This window comes from Hylobates moloch, unplaced genomic scaffold, assembly GCF_009828535.3.
Source record: "Hylobates moloch isolate HMO894 unplaced genomic scaffold, HMol_V3 SCAFFOLD_12, whole genome shotgun sequence".
In the NCBI taxonomy this organism is placed as follows: domain Eukaryota; kingdom Metazoa; phylum Chordata; class Mammalia; order Primates; family Hylobatidae; genus Hylobates; species Hylobates moloch.
Window position 1 is genome coordinate 47,037,620 of NW_026652287.1, and position 20,567 is coordinate 47,058,186.

General features: G+C 53.3%; 1 protein-coding gene across 4 annotated transcripts; it reads left to right on the forward strand.

Annotated features, from left to right (window-relative positions):
- Positions 1-71: 71 nt before the first annotated feature.
- On the forward strand, positions 72-18,727 carry CC2D1A (coiled-coil and C2 domain containing 1A). 4 transcript variants are annotated; one of them, XM_058424571.1, is made up of 17 exons: positions 72-376; positions 4,204-4,339; positions 6,700-6,815; positions 6,906-6,971; positions 7,548-7,682; positions 7,788-8,022; positions 12,766-12,890; positions 13,200-13,272; positions 13,442-13,513; positions 13,608-13,738; positions 13,826-13,898; positions 14,472-14,593; positions 15,201-15,309; positions 15,392-15,564; positions 17,956-18,078; positions 18,171-18,229; positions 18,318-18,727. In XM_058424571.1, exons 1-17 carry the CDS (start codon positions 317-319, stop codon positions 18,436-18,438), a joined length of 1,929 nt encoding a protein of 642 aa, XP_058280554.1. In that variant the 5' UTR covers positions 72-316; the 3' UTR covers positions 18,439-18,727. The 4 variants fall into 4 exon arrangements, with proteins under 4 accessions (XP_058280554.1, XP_032025814.1, XP_032025815.1 ...); XM_032169923.2 differs by having other exon boundaries at positions 14,472-14,605; positions 18,318-18,724; XM_032169924.2 differs by having other exon boundaries at positions 15,198-15,309; positions 18,318-18,724.
- The last annotated feature ends 1,840 nt before the right edge of the window (positions 18,728-20,567 follow it).

A 20,567-nucleotide genomic window follows, 5' to 3' on the forward strand; every position in this document is an offset into this window, starting at 1 on the left:
CGCCCACGCGGCCCGCGAGAGTTAGCACCGCCTCCGCCAGGCGCATGCGCGCCCACGCGCTACCTGCCGGCAGTTGTAGTTTCGGCTCGGCGGACCCGGCGAGTCCAGTGGCTGCGCTCCGGTGCGGCGGCGCCCGAGGCCCGAGGCGGAAGTGGGACGGCCAAGCAGGGAGGCGAGGGCTCGGGATCGACGGCCGCGGGGCGCCGACGAGGGGTGCAGGACTCAGGAAGGGCGAGTGCACGGCGACAGGGCCCGGGGAAGGAGGCAGGGCAAGGCCGGGCTTGGGGGCAGGCGGTCCGGGCATCCAGCCTTGAAGATGCACAAGAGGAAAGGACCCCCGGGACCCCCGGGCAGAGGCGCCGCGGCCGCCCGCCAGGTGAGTCTGCGTCCCACGGCCCGACCTGGGGATCCCTCCCCACCCCCGTCACTCGCTCAGGGAAGGGCCCCACCCCCCAGGGAAGCCCGATCTCCGCCCTCCAGGTAAGCCCCGGTCCCCGCCCCCCAGGTGAGGCTCCAACCCCACCCAAGTGTGGCCTACTGGCCTTGGCTCCCCAGCTCCTGGGGTCCTGCCCCGGTTTCAGGGCCACCTGTTGCCACAGCTGCTCCAGTCGGGGAGGGGCAGTCCTCGGACTTGACACATCAAGCCCTTGCATCAGTGGGGCCATGTCAGACTCTTTTTATTCCATTGTACAGATGAGGACTTTGAGACTCAGAGACGTGAAGACATCTGCCCAAGGTCATAGGGATTAACAGCTTGGCCAGAGCTAAACACAAATCCAGGGCTGCAGCCATAAGCTTATGGCACTGTGGCTGGGCCCCTTCTCACTCTCCTGACTCCTCTGCCCCAGGCACCAGATAGTTTGATTTTTCTCAGTTTTGATAGAAGGAGCCCAGGACATAGCTTGGTGTTCAGATATTCGAGTCTGGCTAACCTGAAGTTCCCTCCTGGCCTCTGTACATTGGACACTTGACTTTACAGCTCTGAGCCTCAGCTTTCTCATCTGTAAAATGGAGATCTCTATAATCCCAGCACTTCAGGAGATGGAGGCGGAGGCAGAGGCGGAAGAGTCATTTGAGGCCAGAGTTTGAGACCAGCCTGGGCAAAAGCGAGACCCCCGTCTCAACAAAAAATAAAAAGACTAACTGGGCATGGTGGCATGTGCCTGTAGTCCTGCTACTTGGGAGGCTAAGAAGGCAGGATTGCTTGAGCCCAAGAGTTCAAGACCGCAGTGAGCTATGATTGCACTACTTCTGCTCCTGCCTGGGTGACAGAACAAGACTTTCTCTAAAATAAAAGTAAAAAATTAAAAATGGAAGCTCGGGGCGGTGTCTCACACCTGTAATCCCAGCACTTTGGGAGGCCATGGCGAAACCCCATCTCTACTAAAAATACAAAAATTAGCTGGGCATGGTGGCAGGCACCTGTAATCCCAGCTACTCGGGAGGCTGAGGTGGGAGAATCGCTTGAACCGGGAGGCAGAGGTTGCAGTGAGCTGAGATCGCGCCACTGCATTCCAGACTGGGTGACAGAGCGAGACTCCTTCTCAAAATAAATAAATAAAAAATAAAAAATGGAGACCTCCAAGAGACCCTACATTACAGGACAGTTGTAAAGAGTCATTGAGATAGTTTATGGAAAGTGCTAGAACATAGCACTCAATAAATGTTACTATTATCATTATTACTAGTTGGTGGAGCCATACATAACTGCCAATATTTGGCCATTTTTTACCTACAGGAAAGGCAATTTCATATGGTTAAACACAATGTTATCACATCATGATTGGTCATTAACCAAGATAGGAAGACGGGTCTGCATGGCAAACCTGCATTGTGGTTAGGGCTTCTTTTTTTTTTTTGAGACGGAGTCTCGCTCTGTCGCCCAAGGCTGGAGTGCAGTGGTGCGATCTCGGCTCACTGCAAGCTCCGCCTCCCGGGTTCACACCATTCTCCTGCCTCAGCCTCTCCGAGTAGCTGGGACTACAGGCGCCCGCCACCACGCCCGGCTAATTTTTTTTTGTATTTTTAGTAGAGACGGGGTTTCACTGTGGTCTCGATCTCCTGACCTCGTGATCCGCCTGCCTCGGCCTCCCAAAGTGCTGGGATTACAAGCGTGAGCCACCGCGCCCGGCCTAGGGCTTCTTTTTTTGTTTGTTTGTTTTTGAGACGGAGTCTTGCTCTCTTGCCCCAGGCTGGAGTGCAGTGGTGCAGTCTCGGCCCACTGCAACCTCCGCTTCCTGGGTTCAAGCGATTCTGTCTCAGCCTCCTGAGTAGCTAGGATTACAGGCCCCCACCACCACACTCGGCTAATTTTTGTATGGTTTTTTTTCTTTTTTTTTTTGAGATGGAGTTTCGCTCTTGTTGCTCAGGCTGGAGTGCGGTGGCGTGATCTCGGCTCACCACAACCTCCAACTCCTGTGTTCAAGCGATTCTCCTGCCTCAGCCTCCCGAGTAGCTGGGATTACAGGCATGGGCCACCATGCCTGGTTAATTTTGTATTTTTTAGTAGAGACGGGGTTTCTCCCTGTTGGTCAGGCTGGTCTCGAACTCCCCACCTCAGGTGACCCGTCTGCCTCGGCCTCCCAAAGTGCTGGGGTTACAGGCATGAGCCTCCGTGCCCGGCCTAATTTTTGTATTTTTAGTAGTAACGGGGTTTCACCATGTTGGCCAGGCTGGTCTCGAACTGCTGACCTCAGGTGATCCCCCCCTACCTTGGTCTCCCAAAGTGCTGGGATTACAAGTGTGAGCCACTGCACCTGGCCCTGTCGTCAGGGCTTCTAATTGCTCTTATTTTTATTTTTTATTTTTTTGGAGACAGAGTCTCACTCTGTTGCCCAGGCTGGAGTTCAGTGGCGCAGTCTCAGCTCACTGCAACCTCCATCTCCCAGGTTCACAGTTTCAAGCAATTCTCCTGCCTCAGCCTCCTGAGTAGCTGGGATTGCAGACGCCGCCACCACGCCCAGCTAATTTTTGTATTTTTAGTAGAGACGGGGTTTCACCATGTTGGCTAGGCTGGTCTCGAACTCCTGACCTCAGGTGACCTGCCTGCCTCGGCCTCCCAAATTGCTAGGATTACAGGTGTGAGCCACCACATGAAGCCATCATGCTCTTGAAGCCCAACCTTCCCACACAGCCCCCTCTGCTGAGGATGCTGGAAAGAAAAGCCCAAGTGTACAGAGTAGCTTTGCTTTGGGCAAAGTGTGGGGCCTGCTTCCCTCCCTCCCTCCCTCCCTTCTTTCTTTTTTTCTTTCCTTCCCTCCTTCCTCCCTCCCTCTCTCCCTCCCTCTCTCCCTCCCCTGCTCCATCTCTCTTTCTTTCCTTTCAACAGGGCCTTACTCTGTTGCCCAGGTGGAGCGCCATAGCACAGTCATGGCTCACTGCAGCCTTGACCTCCCCAGGCTCAAGTGATCCTCCTGCCTCAGCCTCCCGAGTAGCTGGGACCACAGGCACACACCACAACTCCCAGCTAATTTTAAAAAGTTTTTTTTTCCTGTAATCCCAGCACTTTGGGAGGCCGAGGCAGGTGGATCACGAGGTCAGGAGATCAAGACCATCCTGGCTAACAAGGTGAAACCCCGTCTCTGCTAAAAATACAAAAAAAAAATTAGCCGGGCGTGGCGGCGGGCTCCTGTAGTCCCAGCTACTCGGGAGGCTGAGGCAGGAGAATGGCATGAACCTGGGAGGCGGAGGTTGCAGTGAGCTGAGACCGCACTACTGCACTCCAGCCTGGGCGACAGGGCGAGACTCCGCCTCAGGAAAAAAAAAAAAATAAAATTTTTTTTTTTTTTTTTTGTAGAGATGGGGGTCTCACTGTATTGCCCAGGCTGGTCTGGAACTCCCAGACACAAGCCATCCTCTTGCCTTGGCCTCCCAAAGTGCTGGGATGACAGGCGTGAGCCACTGTGCCCAGCCAGGGGCCTGCTTTTTCCCACTGAACTTGGCCCAGCAGCACATCATAAGTGTGGATTCAGATCAGAGAGCTAGGTCTCTTGCCCTTTGCCCCAGGTTGAACTGTGCCAGAGGGCCTGGCCTATCTTGGAACACCTGTTCTGGGCTTGTTCCAGCCTCCTGGCACTCTCCAGGGAAATGGCTTTCCCTGGGAGACCTTGTTTCCTTCCTCCCAAGGGGACTCTCTGGCCATCATGGCTGCCTCTAGCCATGTGGCAAACCAAAGGTCTGACTGAAGCCTTGCTGTCCCCCTAGCTGGGCCTGCTGGTTGACCTCTCCCCAGATGGCCTGATGATCCCTGAGGACAGAGCTAACGATGAAGAACTGGAGGCTGAGTTCTTGGCTTTGGTCGGGGGCCAGCCCCCAGCCCTGGAGAAGCTCAAAGGCAAAGGTGAGATGGTTAACACACCTTCAGAACTTTTTCTGATCTCCTGCAAGTGGTTTGGGCGCAGAACTGGGGGCACTGGGTAGGTAGGGGAAAGAAGACAGAGAAGACCCCTGTTCTCCTGGAGCCGATGATCTGGGTAAGAGGGTCAAGATCAACTCTGAGGCCGGGCACGGTGGCTCAAGCCTGTAATCCCAGCACTTTGGGAGGCCGAGGCAGGCAGATCACGAGGTCAGGAGATCGAGACCATCCTGGCTAACACGGTGAAACCCCGTCTCTACTAAAAATACAAAAAAAAAAAAAAAATTAGCCGGGCGTGGTGGTGGGCGCCTGTAGTCCGAGCTATTCAGGAGGCTGAGGCAGAAGAATGGCATGAACCAGGGAAGCGGAGCTTGCAGTGAGCCGAGATTGCGCCACTGCACTCCGGCCTGGGCGACAGAGCGAGACTCCGTCTCAAAAAAAAAAAAAAAAAAAAAGATCAACTCTGGACCCAGACTGAGAGTTGGAATCCGAGCTCTGCCACTTACTGGTTATGTGACTTGAGGAGTCGTCACATCATGTGCTTTGGCCTCAGTTTCACCATCTGTAAAACTGGAAATAATAACCATGTTATAGGAGTTAATCTGGAGTCCGTAAGTATTTCACCCAGGGCCCCCTAACACACAATAAGCTCATGTCAGCCGGGCACGTTGGCTCATGCATGTAATCCCAGCACTCTGGGAGGCCAAGGTGGACAGATCACTTGGGGCCAGGAGTTCGAGACCAGCCTGGCCAACATGGTGAAACCCCATCTTTACTAAAAATACAAAAATTAGCCAAGCTTGGTGGCGAACACCTGTAATCCCAGCTACTTGGGAGGCTGAGGCATGAGAATCGCTTGAATCCAGGAGGCAGCAGTTGCAGTGGGCAGAGATTGCGCCACTGCACTCCAGCCTGGGCAACAGAGCAAGATCCTGTCTCCAAAAAACAAAAAAGAGAAGCTTCATTCAGTCGTGAATTACTGTGCTGTTGGCTGTGAATTCAAAGTTAATGAATGAACGATATCTATTCAGTAAGGTGTCTTCAAACAGAAACACACATAGAGCAAGGCTGTGTATTGATCAGTTGATTAAAATTTTGTGACCAGAGCTGGGTGTGGTGGTGCATGCCTGTAATCCCAGCTACTCGGGAAGCTGAGGCAGGAAGATCACTTGAGGCCAAGAGTTTGAGGCTGTAGTGAGCTCTGATCGGGCCACTGCACTCCAGCCTAGATGACAGAGCAAGATCCTGTCTCCAAAAAAGGTTATGACTGGAGGCTCACAGGAACCGAAGCTTAAATTTCCCCTAGGAGTAACAGTCGTATAGTCATTAGTTTAGTCTTCAAGGCAGCTTTATAGAATGTAACATAACTAATAACAAGATATTGGCAATATGCTATTCTAAGAGCTTCATTGACCTCTGCTCCAACCTACCTATGAAGGAGGAACTGTTGTCATCCCCATGTCACAGACTGAGAAACTGAGGCTCAGAGAGGTGACATCACTTGCCCAAGGTCTCACAGAGAGAAAGTTGCAGAGCTGGGTTTTTTTGGTGGTTGTTGTTGTGTGTGTGTGTTTTTATTTTTTTTGGAGACAAACCCTTGCTCTGTTGCCCAGGCTGCAGTGCAGCAGCGCGATCTCAGCTCACTGCAACCTCTGCCTCCTGGGCTTAAGTGATTCTCCTGCCTCAGCCTCTCCAGCAGCTGGGATTACATGCCACCATGCCCAGCTAATTTTTGTTTTGTTTTGTTTTGTTTTTTGAGATGGAGTCTCGCTCTGTTGCCCAGGCTGGAGTGCAGTGGTGCAATCTCGGGTCACTGCAAGCTCCGTCTCCCAGGTTCACGCCATTCTCCGGCCTCAGGCTCCCGAGTAGCTGGGACCACAGGCACCCGCCACCATGCCTGGCTAATTTTTTGTATTTGTAGTAGAGACAGAGTTTCACCGTGTTAGCCAGGATGGTCTCGATCTCCTGACCTTGTGATCCACCCGCCTCGGCCTCCCAAAGTGCTGGGATTACAGGTGTGAGCCACCGCGCCCGGCCTAATTTTTGTATTTTTAGTAGAGATGGGGTTTCATCATATTGGCCAGGCTGGTCTCGAACGCCTGACTTCAAGTGATCCTTCTGCCTCGGCCTCCCAAAGTGCTGGGATTACAGGTGTGAGCCACTGTGCCTGGTCTGCAGAGCTGGGTTTTGAATTCAGGTAGCTGGGCCCCAGACCTGAGGCTGAATAAGGAAGAGATGAAATGGGAAAGTCAGCGAGAGGTGGGATCACCTAGCGTGTCCAGGATGGGAAACGGGGGCTCTTGGTATATGACCCTGGTCCACCTGGGACATCCCCCTACTGCCAGGTCCCTTGCCGATGGAGGCCATTGAGAAGATGGCCAGCCTGTGCATGAGAGACCCGGATGAGGATGAGGAGGAGGGGACGGATGAGGACGACTTGGAGGCTGATGACGACCTGTTGGTGAGCACTGAGGGCAGAGTGGGGGCTCTTATCCGGTTGCCCCCATCCAGCAGGCCCTCATGTCCTGCCCCCGGCCATGTGTCCCTGCAGGCAGAGCTAAATGAGGTCCTTGGAGAGGAGCAGAAGGCTTCAGAGACCCCACCTCCTGTGGCCCAGGTACAGTTCGGATGACCCCACTCCCTTGAACCACAACCCAACGGACAGCCCGGGGTTCAAGGCCTAGCCTTTTTTTATGAGATAGAGTCTTGCTGTGTCACCCAGGCTGGAGTGCAGTGGTGCCATCTCAGCTCACTACAACCTCTGCCTCCCAGGTTCAAGCAATCCTCCGACCTCAGCCTCCCCAGTAGCTGGGATTACAGGTGTGTGTCACCATGCCTGGCTAATTTTTATATTTTTTGGTAGAGATGGGGTTTCTCTGTGTTGGCCAGGCTGGTCCTGACCTCAAGTGATCCACCTGCCTCGGCCTCCCAAAGTGCTGGGATTACAGGCATGAGCCATCGCGCCTGGCCCACCCTTGTCTTTCACAGCCACGTGACCCATATCAGGCGGGTGACATGACGCTTCTGAAACCCCATTCCCTCCACTGGGAAATGAGGACCATGATTTCTGCCTCACTGGGGCGGGGGAGGCTGGTCCAGGGATGACATGGGGCTGACTGTTAACTGCAGAAGGGGCTAACAGGGGCATCCCAAGTGGGGTCACCACCCACACTGTATCCCTGCCCTCCCACAGCCGAAGCCTGAGGCCCCCCATCTGGGGCTGGAGACCACCTTGCAAGAGAGGCTGATGCTCTATCGGACAGCAATGGAAAGCGCCAGACAAGCGGGAGACAGTGCCAAGATGCGGCGCTATGACCGGGGGCTTAAAGTAAGTGGGCAGAGGGCAGAGGGCAGGGTACAGGGACCCCCCCACCCCGATGCCCCACACCAAGCTCTTGGCTTCTCCCAAACCGATACTCACGCCTTGTCTCAGACACTGGAAAACCTGCTGGCCTCCATCCGGAAGGGCAATGCCATTGACGAAGCGGACATCCCGCCACCAGTGGCCATAGGAAAAGGCCTGGCGTCCACGCCTAGCTACAGCCCTGCACCCACCCAGCCGGCCCCTAGTATCGCGTCAGCCCCAGAGCCCAGGGTCACCCTGGAGGGACCTTCTCCCACCGCCCCAGCATCATCTCCAGGCTTGGCTAAGCCCCAGATGCCCCCAGGTAGGTGATGGGCAGGGCCAGGCTGATATGGGATCTGAGTGGGCCATCTGGCAGGATGCTGCTCTAGGGGGGTGCAGTCTGTGCACTGATTGTGAGATATTTTCAGCACCCTGAGTCCTGGGGTCTTCAAGCCCCTGGAGTTCATGAATACCTCCCAAGCAGGACATGGATACCCAGAGAGTTTTTTTGTTGTTATTATGATATTATGATAAAATATAGATCACATTTGCCATTAAAAATTATTTTAGTTCTTTTTTTTGAGATAGAGTTTCGTTCTTGTTGCCCAGGCTGGAGCGCAATGGCACGATCTCAGCTCACTACAACCTCCACCTCCTAAGTTCAAGCGATCCTCCTGCCTCAGCCTCCCAAGTAGCTGGGATTACAGGCATACACCACCACACCTGGCTAATTTTGTATTTTTAGTAGAGATGGAATTTCACCTTGTTGGCCAGGCTGGTCTCGAATTCCTGACCTCAGGTGATCCACCCACTTCGGCCTCCCAATTTGCTGGGATTACAGGCATGAGCCACTGTGCCCGGCCTTTTTTAATTCTTTGAGACAGGGTCTTACTCTGTCACCCAGGCTGGAGTGCAGTGACGTGATCATAGCTTACTATAGTCTCAACCTCCTGGGCTCAAGGGATCTTCCCTCAGCTTCGCCAGTAGCTGTGACTACAGGCATGCACCACACACTTGGCTAATTTTTTTTTTTTTTTTTTTTGAGTTGGAGTCTCACTCTGTCGCCCAGGCTGGAGTGCAGTGGTGTGATCTCGGCTCACTGCAACCTCCACCTCCTGGGTTCAAGCAATACTCCTGCCTCAACCTCCTGAGCAGCTGGGATTACAGGCGCATGCCACCACACCCGGCTAATTTTTTGTATTTTTAGTAGAGACGGGGTTTCAACGTGTTAGCCAGGATGGTCTCGATCTCCTGACCTCGTGATCCGCTTGCCTCGGCCTCCCAAAGTGTTAGGATTACAAGCATGAGCCACCACGCCAGGCCTCATCACCTCTTTTTTTTTTTTTTTTGAAACAGAGTCTCACTCTATTGCCCAGGCTGGAGTGCAGTAGTGTGATCCCAGTTCACTGCAACCTGCCTCCTGGGCTCAAGCAATCCTCCCGCCTCAGCCTCCTGAGTAGCTGGAATTACAGGCATATGCCACCATGCCCCATGCCCAGCTAATTTTTGTACTTTTTGTAGAGGTGCCATGTTGCCCAAACTAGAACATATCTTCTAAGAGATTTTTCTTCCTAACCTCCCCCTAGGAAAGGAAGGCCTCCCTCCCTCTCTTCATGATATGAACACAGGGCTTTGCCCTAGGTCCAAACACTTCCCTGGCAGGAAGCAAAGAGACAACTCAAAATACTGGCGTGGGTTTGAGAAAGCAAACATTGGGTCACTAAATCCTTCTGCAACCAAGCTGGTTTCCAAGCCATTGTTTTTGGCAAAGTTCAAGGATTACTGGAATTGTCACCTGAAATTGTCAACTGAAATGACCAAAAATTTTTCACAATGGAAGTTTGGCATAAAACTTGTCAGGAGTTCAAAGAATACAAAGACATCACAGTAACAAAATTCTGGTGTCTTCCAATCTATTTGTTGATGTGAAGTAGATTTCTCAATACTTTAATTTTTTTGAGACGGAGTCTCCCTCTTGTTTCCAGGCTGGAGTGCAATGGCGCGATCTCGGCTCACTGCAACCTCCGCCTCCCACGTTCAAGTGATTCACCTGCCTCAGCCTCCCGAGTAGCTAGGATTACAAGCGCCCACCACGAAGCCCGGCTAATTTTTGTATTTTTAGTAGAGATGGGGTTTCACCATGTTGCTGCCCAGGCTGGTCTCGAACTCCTGACCTCAGGTGATCCACCTGCTCCGCCTCCCAAAGTGCTGGGATTACAGGCGTGAGCCACCACCCCTGGCCTCAACACTTTAAAAAAGAAAAAAAAGTGCAGATGTAGTGGCTCATGCCTGTAATCCCAGCACTTTGGGAGGCCAGGAGTTCAAGACCAGTCTGGGCAACATAGCAAGAACCCATCTCTACATAAAAATTAAGAAATTAGGCCGGGCGCGGTGGCTCACGCTTGTAATCCCAGCACTTTGGGAGGCCGAGGCGGGCGGATCACGAGGTCAGGAGATCGAGACCAGGGTGAAACCCCGTCTCTACTAAAAATACAAAAAGGCCTGTATCCCCTACCGGAGAGGCGAGGCAGGAGAAGGCTGAACCGGAGGCGACTTCATGACCGAATTCCCACTGCACTCAAAAAAAAATTAAGAAATTAGCCAGGTGTGGTAGTGCATGCCTATAGTCCCAGCTACTCGAGAGGCTGAGGTGGGAGGTTCGCTTGAGTCCAGGAGTTCAAAGCTGCCGTGAGCCATGATCATGCCACTCCAAGTCTGGGCAACAGAGCAAGATCTTATCTCTAAAAAAAGAAAAAAAAGAAAACGATTGAATGGGAGAAACGAGTTGATTGTTAGGGATTGGACCCAGCTCCAATTATGTCAGCAAGAGGTACATTTCTGGTAGAATTTTGCTCTTGGTGTACAAAAACTATCAAATAGCTCAGCAGGGCCTGGGCGTGGTGGTTCATGCCTATAATCCTAGCACTTTGGGACACCAAGGCAGGCGGATCACTTGAGGCCAGGAGTTCAAGACCAGCCCTGGCCAACATGGTGAGACCTCATCTCTACTAAAAATACAAAAATTAGCTGGGCGTGGTGGCACATGCTGGTAGTCTCAGCCACTCGGGTGGGTGAGGCAAGAGAATCACTTGAACCCAGAAGGCAGGGATTGCAATGAGCCACGATTACACCACTGCACTCCAGCTTGGGCGACAGAGCAAGACTCTGTCTCAACAAACCAACCAACCCAAAAAGCTCAGCCGGGTATGGTGGCTCTCACCTATAATTCCAGCACTCTGGGAGGCCAAGGTGGGAGGATCGCTTGAATCCAGGAATTCGAGATCCGTCTGGGCAACATAGGGAAACTGCGTCTCTACAAAAAATTAAAAATTAGCCAGCCATGGTGGTGCATGCCTGTAGTCCCAGCTACTTGGGAGGCTGAGGTGGGAGAATCACTTGAGCCTGGAAGGTTGAGGCTGCAGTGAGCTGTGATTGCACCACTGCACTCCAGCCTGGGTGACAGAATGAGACCCTGTCTCCAAGAAAAATAAAATAAAATAAAATAAACTTGATATATTTAGGTTTTGCTCAATTACATGCTAGTAATAATTATAACAATAATTCAACCCAGAAAAACATTGTTTTTAACCCTGAAAGATTTATGATCACAGGAAATAAAACCAATACAATGTCAAAGGTGTGTCACTTCTACTTCCAAACATATTTTCAGGGAAGTAAGCCTAAGTTTAAAGCAATGAGTCCGGTTGTTAGTCTGAAAAAAAGATACTGCGTGCCATTTTCTAGGTGTTTCCAGATTCTGTAGACACTGGGTGGTGTCTTTATTGTACTGTGTTATTTTATACTAAGAATTGCACTTATAGCTTTAAATTTTGAGGTACTTCCCCAGAAAACATATTGAGCGTATTATTTGAAACTGTAACTAACGCACTGTTTAAAAAGCGCTGAATACTGGGTTTCCTAACTTTGCAAACACACTGCATAAACGTATTTTTGTTGTATAAATATACAATAGGGTAGGCAAAAAAGGCTTTCAAACACACAGCTATATCATGTTAGCATAAATTTCTGTGGGGGACGTGGATGGAAATAAGAGAAGACTCAAAATTCCCAACTGCTTAAAGTGAGTCCCAGGATATATTTAAAAAGTGAGTCGGGCATGGTGGCGCATGCCTGTAATCTCAGCCCTTTGGAAAGCTGAGGTGGGAGGATCACTTGAGCCCAGGAGTTCGAGACTAGCCTGGACAACATAGTAAGACCCCATCTCTACAAAAAAAATTTTAAAAGTAGCCGGGCTTGCAGGTGCATGCTCTGTAGCCCTAGCTACTCAGGAAGCTGAGGTGGGAGGCTAGCCTAAGCCCAGGTGTTTGAGGCTGCGGTGAGGTATGATTACTCCTGAGCAGCAGAGCAAGACTCTATCTCTTTTAAAAAAAATACATTAGGCCGGGCGCGGTGGCTCATGCCTGTAATCCCAGCACTTTGGGAGGCAGAGGCGGGTGGATCATGAGGTCAGGAGATCGAGACCATCCTGGCTAACACACTGAAACCCCATCTCCATTAAAAATACAAAAAATTAGCCGGGCATGGTGGCGGCGCCTGTAGTCCCAGCTACTCGGGAGGCTGAGGCAGGAGAATGGCGTGAACCCGGCAGGCGGAGCTTGCAGTGAGCGGAGATTGTGCCACTGCACTCCAGTCTGGGCAACAGAGCAAGACTCAGTCTCAAAAAAAACATTGAGGCCAGGCGCGGTGGTTCACGCCTGTAATCCCAGCACTTTGGGAGGTCGAGGCGGGCGGATCACCTGAAGTCAGGACTTTGAGACCAGCCTGGCCAACATGGCGAAACCCTGTCTCTACTAAAAACATAAAAATTAGCTGGGCACGCGCCTGTAATCCCAGCTACTCAGGAGGCTGAGGCAGGAGAATCGCTTGAACCCAGGAGGCGGAAGTTGCAGTGAGCTGAGATTGCACCACTGTACCCCAGCATGGGCAACAGAGCAAGGCTCTGTCTGAAAAAGAAAAAAAAATTAAATAAGTAAATAACAAATGGTTTACACGGTGAACTTGGCCCAGGCCCTTGAGGCTTCCTGTATGTTGTTCTTCCTTCCAGGTCCCTACAGCCCTGGCTCTCTGGCCCAGTTGCAGAGCTGCCAGCGCGAGTACAAGCTGGCTGCCCTCCACGCCAAGCAGCAGGGAGATATCGCTGCTGCTGCCAGACACTTGTGCGTGGCTAAGGTGCGTCCAGCCTGACGGACAGGACTGGAGGGACAGGGCAGGATGCTTCCCTCAAGGCCTGGTGGCAAAGCACCCAAATTTGCATCCTAGCCTGGTCACTCCCTAGCAATAGTTTGCTGTAAGTCTTGGAGCCTCAGTTTACCCCCTCTGTGAAATGGGCACATGTGTTGGAAGAGGATTAAGCAAGATGGCACAAATGGAAGGGAGGGAGCTAAAAGTCCTCAGTGGCACGGAAGGGCCTGGAGGCTCCCCACGGGGTCACAGCCCCCAACTGCACCTCCTCTTCTAATGTCCTCTTCCTTCTCCCAGAGCTTTGATGCTGTCTTGGAGGCCCTGAGCCGGGGTGAGCCCATGGACCTCTCCTGCCTGCCCCCTCCACCCGGTGAGGATCCTGCCATGCCCACTCTCTGGGCTGGTTTCAGGCATACACTAAGTTCTCCTTGATGCTGCCACCCTTGTTGGTCAGGCCCAGAGACCACCATCAGGCAAGACCAACTTGTGGGGGGTGCAGCAAACAAGCCCCTCATTGGCCTGGACCTCTCTGTCCCCAGACCAGCTGTCCCCAGACCCACCGTCACCACTGTCGCAGCCTCCGACCCCCGCTACGGTGCCCTCCACACCAGGTAGGTTCTGGGACCCTCTGGGGTTGGGGACAGGCTGGAGCCAGACTGTCTACCCATCCCTTGACTCCTAACCTTGTCCCCCTGTCCGGCCCAGAGGTCCCCCCACCCCCGAGGACCCTGCTGGAGGCACTGGAGCAGCGGATGGAGCGGTACCAGGTGGCCGCAGCCCAGGCCAAGAGCAAGGGGGACCAGCGGAAAGCTCGAATGCACGAGCGCATCATCAAGGTGCCCCAGGGGTTCTGGGGGAGGTGGGGCGAATGGGCAGCCCCGGAGCCCTCCCACAGGCAGCCCTAACACCTGTGGCCCTCGCAGCAATACCAAGATGCCATCCGAGCTCACAAGGCTGGCCGAGCCGTGGATGTTGCTGAATTGCCCGTGCCCCCAGGTAGGCCTCGCCCCAGTAGGCCCCGTCCCCAGTAGGCCCCGTCACTGGCAGGCTGTGCCCCAAGCTCCTGTTCCTCCAGCCTCTGAGCCTTGGCAGATGCTATTACTCCCCATGGCACAAGCTCAGGGAGCTGAATACAACATATTCAGGGGTGTTGTAAACTTGTTAATCAGTGGGAGCTTGACATTGGACATGATGTGTCTACACCCTAGAAATTGGCAAACCGGCTGGATGAGGCGGTTCATGCCTGTAATCCCAGCACTTTGGGAGGCTGAGGTGGGAGCATCACTTGAGGCCAGGAGTTCAAGACCAGCTTGGGCAACATGGCAAGACCCCATGGCTACAAGAAATTTAAAAATTAGCCTGGTGTGGTGGTGCATGCCTGCAGTCCCACTCCAGATCATGCCACTGTACTCCAGCCTGGACAACAGATCCTGTCTCAAAAAAAAAAAAATTAAAAAAAATAAAGGCCCAAGACTCTGTAGGTGGGGGAGGAATCTGCATCTCCACCATAATGGTGTGGGTTGGTCTCCATCCTGACACACAATAACCAGGCCTTGACTGGCCACCTAGGCTTCCCCCCAATCCAGGGCCTGGAGGCCACCAAGCCCACCCAGCAGAGTCTGGTGGGCGTCCTGGAGACTGCCATGAAGCTGGCCAACCAGGATGAAGGCCCAGAGGATGAAGAGGATGAGGTGCCTAAGAAGGTTTGAGGGTTGGGGCTGGGCGGAGTGGCTCACACCTGTAGTCTCAGCACTTTGGGAATCCAAGGTGGGAGGATCACTTGAGGCCAGGAGTTTGAGACCAGCCTGGGCCACATAGTAAGACCCCTGTCTCTACAAAAAATTTTTGCCAGGCATGGTGGGACTCACCTGTAGTCCCCCTGCTACTTGGGAGACTGAGGTGGGAAGATCACCCGAACCAAGGAGTTCAAGGCTGCAGTGAGCCATGGTCGTGCCACTGTACTCCAGCCTGGGCAACAGAGCAAGACCTCATCGCCAAGACCATTTTTTTCAAAAAAAAAAAAAAAAAATGTTTAGTCTTGAACCAGGAGGCAGAGGTTGCAGTGAGCCAAGATCATGCTACTGCACTCCAGCCTGGGCAATACAGTCAGACTGTCTCAAAAAAAAAAAAAAAAAAAAAGGTGTTTGGGGCCAGGGGCTTTGAATGAGGCAGGAGAGTAGCAAAGTCCTGGGGGCCCACTAAATGACCACTGTTGTCAGCATCAGACCCTGATCCTTGGGGACTGGACTCCACAGGCGCTACGAAATCTCTAACATCCTCTCTCTTCCTCTACAGCAGAACAGCCCTGTGGCCCCCACAGCCCAGCCCAAAGCCCCACCCTCAAGGGCTCCCCAGTCAGGATCAGCCCCAGCAGCCAAAGCGCCCCCCAAAGCCACATCCACCAGAGGTAAGCTTCCCCCTCCCCGCCCCAGCTCCCTGTTGCCTGGCTGTGGCCTGGGCAGCACCCATAGCAGCTCCTATGCCCACAGCCCAGCAGCAGCTGGCCTTCCTAGAGGGCCGCAAGAAGCAGCTCCTGCAGGCCGCACTGCGAGCCAAGCAGAAAAACGACGTGGAGGGCGCCAAGATGCATCTGCGCCAGGCCAAGGGACTGGAGCCTATGCTGGAGGCCTCGCGCAATGGGCTTCCTGTGGACATCACCAAGGTGAACCCTCTGGGCTTGCTGGACCTGCCCAGGCACCCACTGGTCAGGCTCCTGCCCCTTAGCAGCTACCTGAACTGAAGTATTAGTCAGGGTCCAGCTGCTGTAACAAATAGGTCCTCCCGAGACAGTGACCGAAACGAGACAGACATTTGTTGTTTCTTGCATGTACCACTCAGGGCAGTCTGGGCTCTGCAAATGGGAGGTCCTCCAGGGCCTGAGTTCCTTCCACCTTATTGCTTTGCTGCACCCGAGGGGGTCGTCCTTGTCCACATGATCCAAGTGGATCCTGTCAGAAGGATTAGAGAAAGAGGCAGAGCTAATAGTCCCTTTTAAAGGAAGTGACATCACTATTGCTTGCCTCCCATTGGCCAGAACTAAGTAACATGGCCACATTTAGCCACAGAGGAGCCTGGGACATGTAGTCTCTTGTTGGTGCACTGTGTGACCAGCCTGAGCTCCATTACTAGGGAAGGGGAGGGGATCAGATTTGGGGAGACACTTAGATTCCACCACTTTGGACAGGACCATTCCTTTCTCTCTAAGCATCATTTTTCTCAGAGAAGTGGGGATGGCGACCCCTGCCTGAAAGAAAGACAACCAGGATTCCTCATGTGACAGAATAGTACTTATAATAGGAAACATTTGAAGAACTTGAACTGGGCGCCCAGCAAAGGCCACCCAGTTCAAGGAAGTGACATCACTTTTGCTTGCCTCCCATTGGCCCAAACAGTCACGTGGCTACATTTAGCCTCAGAGGAGCCTGGGATATGTAGTCTTTGCTGGGCACTGGAGACATGGCCTTGAGCAAAAAAGGCAAAAATCCACACTCTCTCTGGACATGGTGGGTTACACCTGTAATTCCAGCTACTTGGGAGGCTGAGGTGGGAAGATCGCTTGAGGCCAGGAGTTCAAAACCAGCCTGGGAAACACAGTGAGACTCACTGTCATGGAGTGGATATTCTAATTGAGAGACCACTAGAAATGCACAAATAAATACAGCACCTTATCATGGCCCATGAAGCCTGCACCATCTGCCCCATCACCTCCCTTGCCTGGTCTCTTTCTTGTTTTGTTTTGTTTTGTTTTGAGACAGAGTCTCACTCTGTCACCCAGGCTGGAACGCAGTGGCACAATCTCAGCTCATTGCAACCTCTACCGCCCAGGCTCAAGCGGTTCTCCTGCCTTAGCCTCCTGAGTAGCTGGAACTACAGGCACACGCCATCACGCCCAGCTAATTTTTGTATTTTTAGTAGAGATGGGGTTTCACTATGTTGGCAAGGCTGGGCGTTGAACTCCTGACCTCAGGCAATCCACCTGCCTCGACCTCCCAAAGTGCTGGGATTACAGGCATGAGCCACTGTGCCCGGCCTGCCCGGTCTCTTTCACTCGCCCCCTCACTCACTCTTCCCCTTGCTGTCTGGTAGCCTCAAACACCAGGCACTCTGCAACCTCAGGGCCTTTGCACATGCAGTTCCCTCTGCCTGAATGCTTTCCCCACAGACACCTGTGTGCTTCACTTTCTCCCCTCATTAGGTCTCTGCTCAGACATCAGCATCTCCAGGAGGCCTACCCTGACCTGTCTAAAATCCCTCCCTGTCACCCAGATCCCTCTGCTCCTCCTCCCAACTCTGCCTCTCCCTGTGGCATGTATCACCTTCTACTCTCATTATTTCTTCTGATTATTGCCCATCTCCCCTAAGAGAATGTCAGCCCCACGAGGGCAGGGATTTTGTTCTCTCTTCTTCATCCCTGTGTCGCCAGCCCCAGAGCAGAGCCTAGCGCACAGTAGGGGCTCCATACATGATTTCTCGAACTCTTGAGCTCAAGCAATCCACCCACCTCGGCCTCCCAAAGTTCTGGGATTATAGACATGAGCCACCGCACCCGGTACCATACATGATTTCTGGGGTGACTGAAAGATGCCCTTGTTAAGTGGGACAATGGAAGGATCAAGAAGAAAGAACAGAGGCCGGGTGTGGTCTTTCACGCCTGTAATCCCAGCAATTAGGGAGGCCGAGGCTGGTGGATACTTGAGGTCAGGAGTTCGAAACCAGTCTGGCCAACATGGAGAAACCCTGTCTCTACTAAAAATACAAAAATTAGCCAGGTGTGGTGGTAGGCGCCTGTAATTCCAGCTACTCAGGAGGCTGAGGCAGGAGAATCACTTGAACCCGGGAGGCGGAGGTTGCAGTGTGCCAAGATCCCGCCACTGCTTTCCGGCCTGGGCAACAGAGCGAGACTCCGTCTCAAAAAAAAAAAAGAAAGACCAGAAAAGGGTGACAGAGCCGTGGTCAGGGATTGCCCCCTGTCAAGGAAGAACGACATTTCTGCAGAGCCCTTGGTGGGCCTGCTTGTCCCCCTTACCCCCGCCAACAGCCTTATCCTCCCCAGGTGCCGCCCGCCCCTGTCAACAAGGACGACTTTGCCCTGGTCCAGCGGCCCGGCCCGGGTCTGTCTCAGGAGGCCGCCCGGCGCTATGGTGAACTCACCAAGCTCATACGGCAGCAGCATGAGGTGAGGGGGAGGCCCCCAGCCCATCTCCTAGGGGTGTGACCCTCCTTCCCCTCTCTTCCCTTCCCTCGACTCACTGCCTTCTGTTTCCCCAGATGTGCCTGAACCACTCAAACCAATTCACCCAGCTGGGCAACATCACTGAAACCACCAAGTAAGTGCCCCGACCTGTGCCAGACACTTGCACCCCCAGCCACCCATCCCCAGGGCCAGGGACATGAGCAGGGCCCTCCCACCGGCAGGTTTGAAAAGTTGGCGGAGGACTGTAAGCGGAGCATGGACATTCTGAAGCAAGCCTTCGCCCGGGGTCTCCCCACGCCCACCGCCCGCTTTGAGCAAAGGACCTTCAGCGTCATCAAGTAAGGCTCCCGATCTACGCCCCACCACGTGGCCCCAGTGGCCCTTTGGTGGCGGTGGCGGGGGGGGGGGGTTGTGCTCTCCAGAAGCTGGCACAAGATTTACATCTGGAGGGAAGTTTGGATAGGTGGAAGAGCACAGAGCATACAAAGGCCCTGGGGCAGGCATGAGATACAAGTGAAGGATGGCGAGGGTGCAGTCACAGTGACACATTTGGGAAAGATCTAGAGAGTGCAAAGGTGTATCTTGTCCCAGGGCCTGGGTGAGTCCACAGGGGACCAGAGATGAGTTACGGCTTTGGTGGGTGTTAGTCTTGGTACCATCAAGTCTTCCCACGCCCGGAGGAGTGGGGATTGTTTTCTCCACTTTTTTTTAATGTTTTAATTTTTTTTGAGACAGAGTCTCGCTCTGTCGCCCAGGCTGGAGTGCAGGGGCGTGATCTCTGCTCACTGCAAGCTCCACCTCCCAGGTTCACGCCATTCTCCTGCCTCAGCCTCCCGAGAAGCTGGGACTACAGGCGCCCGCCACCACGCCTGGCTAATTTTTTGTATTTTTAGTAGAGACAGGGTTTCACCGTGTTAGCCAGGATGGTCTTGATCTCTTGACCTCGTGATCCGCCCACCTCGGCCTCCCAAAGTGCTGGGATTACAGGCGTGAGCCACCGCTCCCAGCCTTTTTTTTTTTTAATTTTTTTTCTGAGACAGTCTCACTTTGTCACCCAGGCTGGAGTACAGTGGCTCAGTCTCAGCTCACTGCAAGCTCTGCCTCCCAGGTTCAAGCAATTCTCCTGCCTCAGCCTCCTGAATAGCTGGGACTACAGGTGCCCGCCACCACGCCCAGCTAATTTTTATATTTTTAGTAGAGACGAGGTTTCACTCAGTTGGCCAGGCTGGTCTCCTCAAATGATCCGCCTGCCTTGGTCTCTCAAAGTGCTGGGGTTATAGGAGTGAGCCACTGCGCCCGGCCCATTTTCTCCACTTTCTAAACGAGGTTAGGTGCAGCCACTGGCCCTCCGGTGGTTCCCAGCTGCCCCTGGGATAGCCCCCACCCCTTACCCTGGCTCCCCCATCTCCACACAGCCTGGCTCCCTGTCACCTCCTCTCTGCCTGCTGTCCCCGCTTCACTCAGCTTTGGCCACACGGGACTCTTTTTAGTCCCTCCTACAAACCAAGTGTGTTTCTGCCCCAAGCCTCTGCATCAGCTATTTCTTCTGCCTTCACCCTCCTCCTCAGGTCTCCATGTGGCATCTCCCTCTGGACATCTAGAGTCACCTGTGATGTCACCTTCCCTCTAAGAGGCCCTCCCTGTCTATCCAAGCAGTCTCTTCTGAGACACTCCACTCCCCCTCTCTGCTGAGTTTTTTATTGTTTTCCTGTTTATGTGCTTATGCTCATCTGTCCCCTCAGCTAGACTGAGCACGGGGTATGGGTATTTACTTCTAAATCCCCAGCAGCTAGGATACTGACTGGCACACAGTAGGTGCTCAAGAAATATTGTGAAATGAGGCCAGGCGCTCTGGCTCACACCTGTAATCCCAGCACTTTGGGAGGCCGAGGTGGGTGGATCACGAGGTCAGGAGATCGAGACCATCCTGGGTAACACGGTGAAAGCCCATCGCTACTAAAAATACACAAAATTAGCCGGGCGTGGTGGCGGGCGCCTGTAGTCCCAGCTTCTCGGGAGGCTGAGGCAGGAGAATGGCATGAATCTGGGAGGTGGAGCTTGCAGTGAGCAGAGATTGCGCCACTGCTCTCCAGCCTGGGTGACAGAGCGAGACAACCGGGCCCTGCCCCCTGTAAACACACTTTGGGAGGCCGAGGCGGCGGATCACGAGGTCAGGAGATCGAGCCATGGTGGAACCTGCGGAAGAATGGCGTGAACCCGGGAGGCGGAGCTTGTAGTGAGCCGAGATTGCGCCACTGCTCCAGCCTGGGCGACAGAGCGAGACTCCGTCGCAAAAAAAAAAAAAAAGAAATATTGTGAAATGAATAGAAGGTCCCCCAGCAACTAGGGCACTAGCTGGTGCTTTAGTAGGACTCAAAAAATATTAAGTGAGGCCAGGCTGGGAGGCCAAGGCAGGCAGATCATTTGAGGTCAGGAGTTCGAGACCAGCCTGGCCAACATGGTGAAACCCC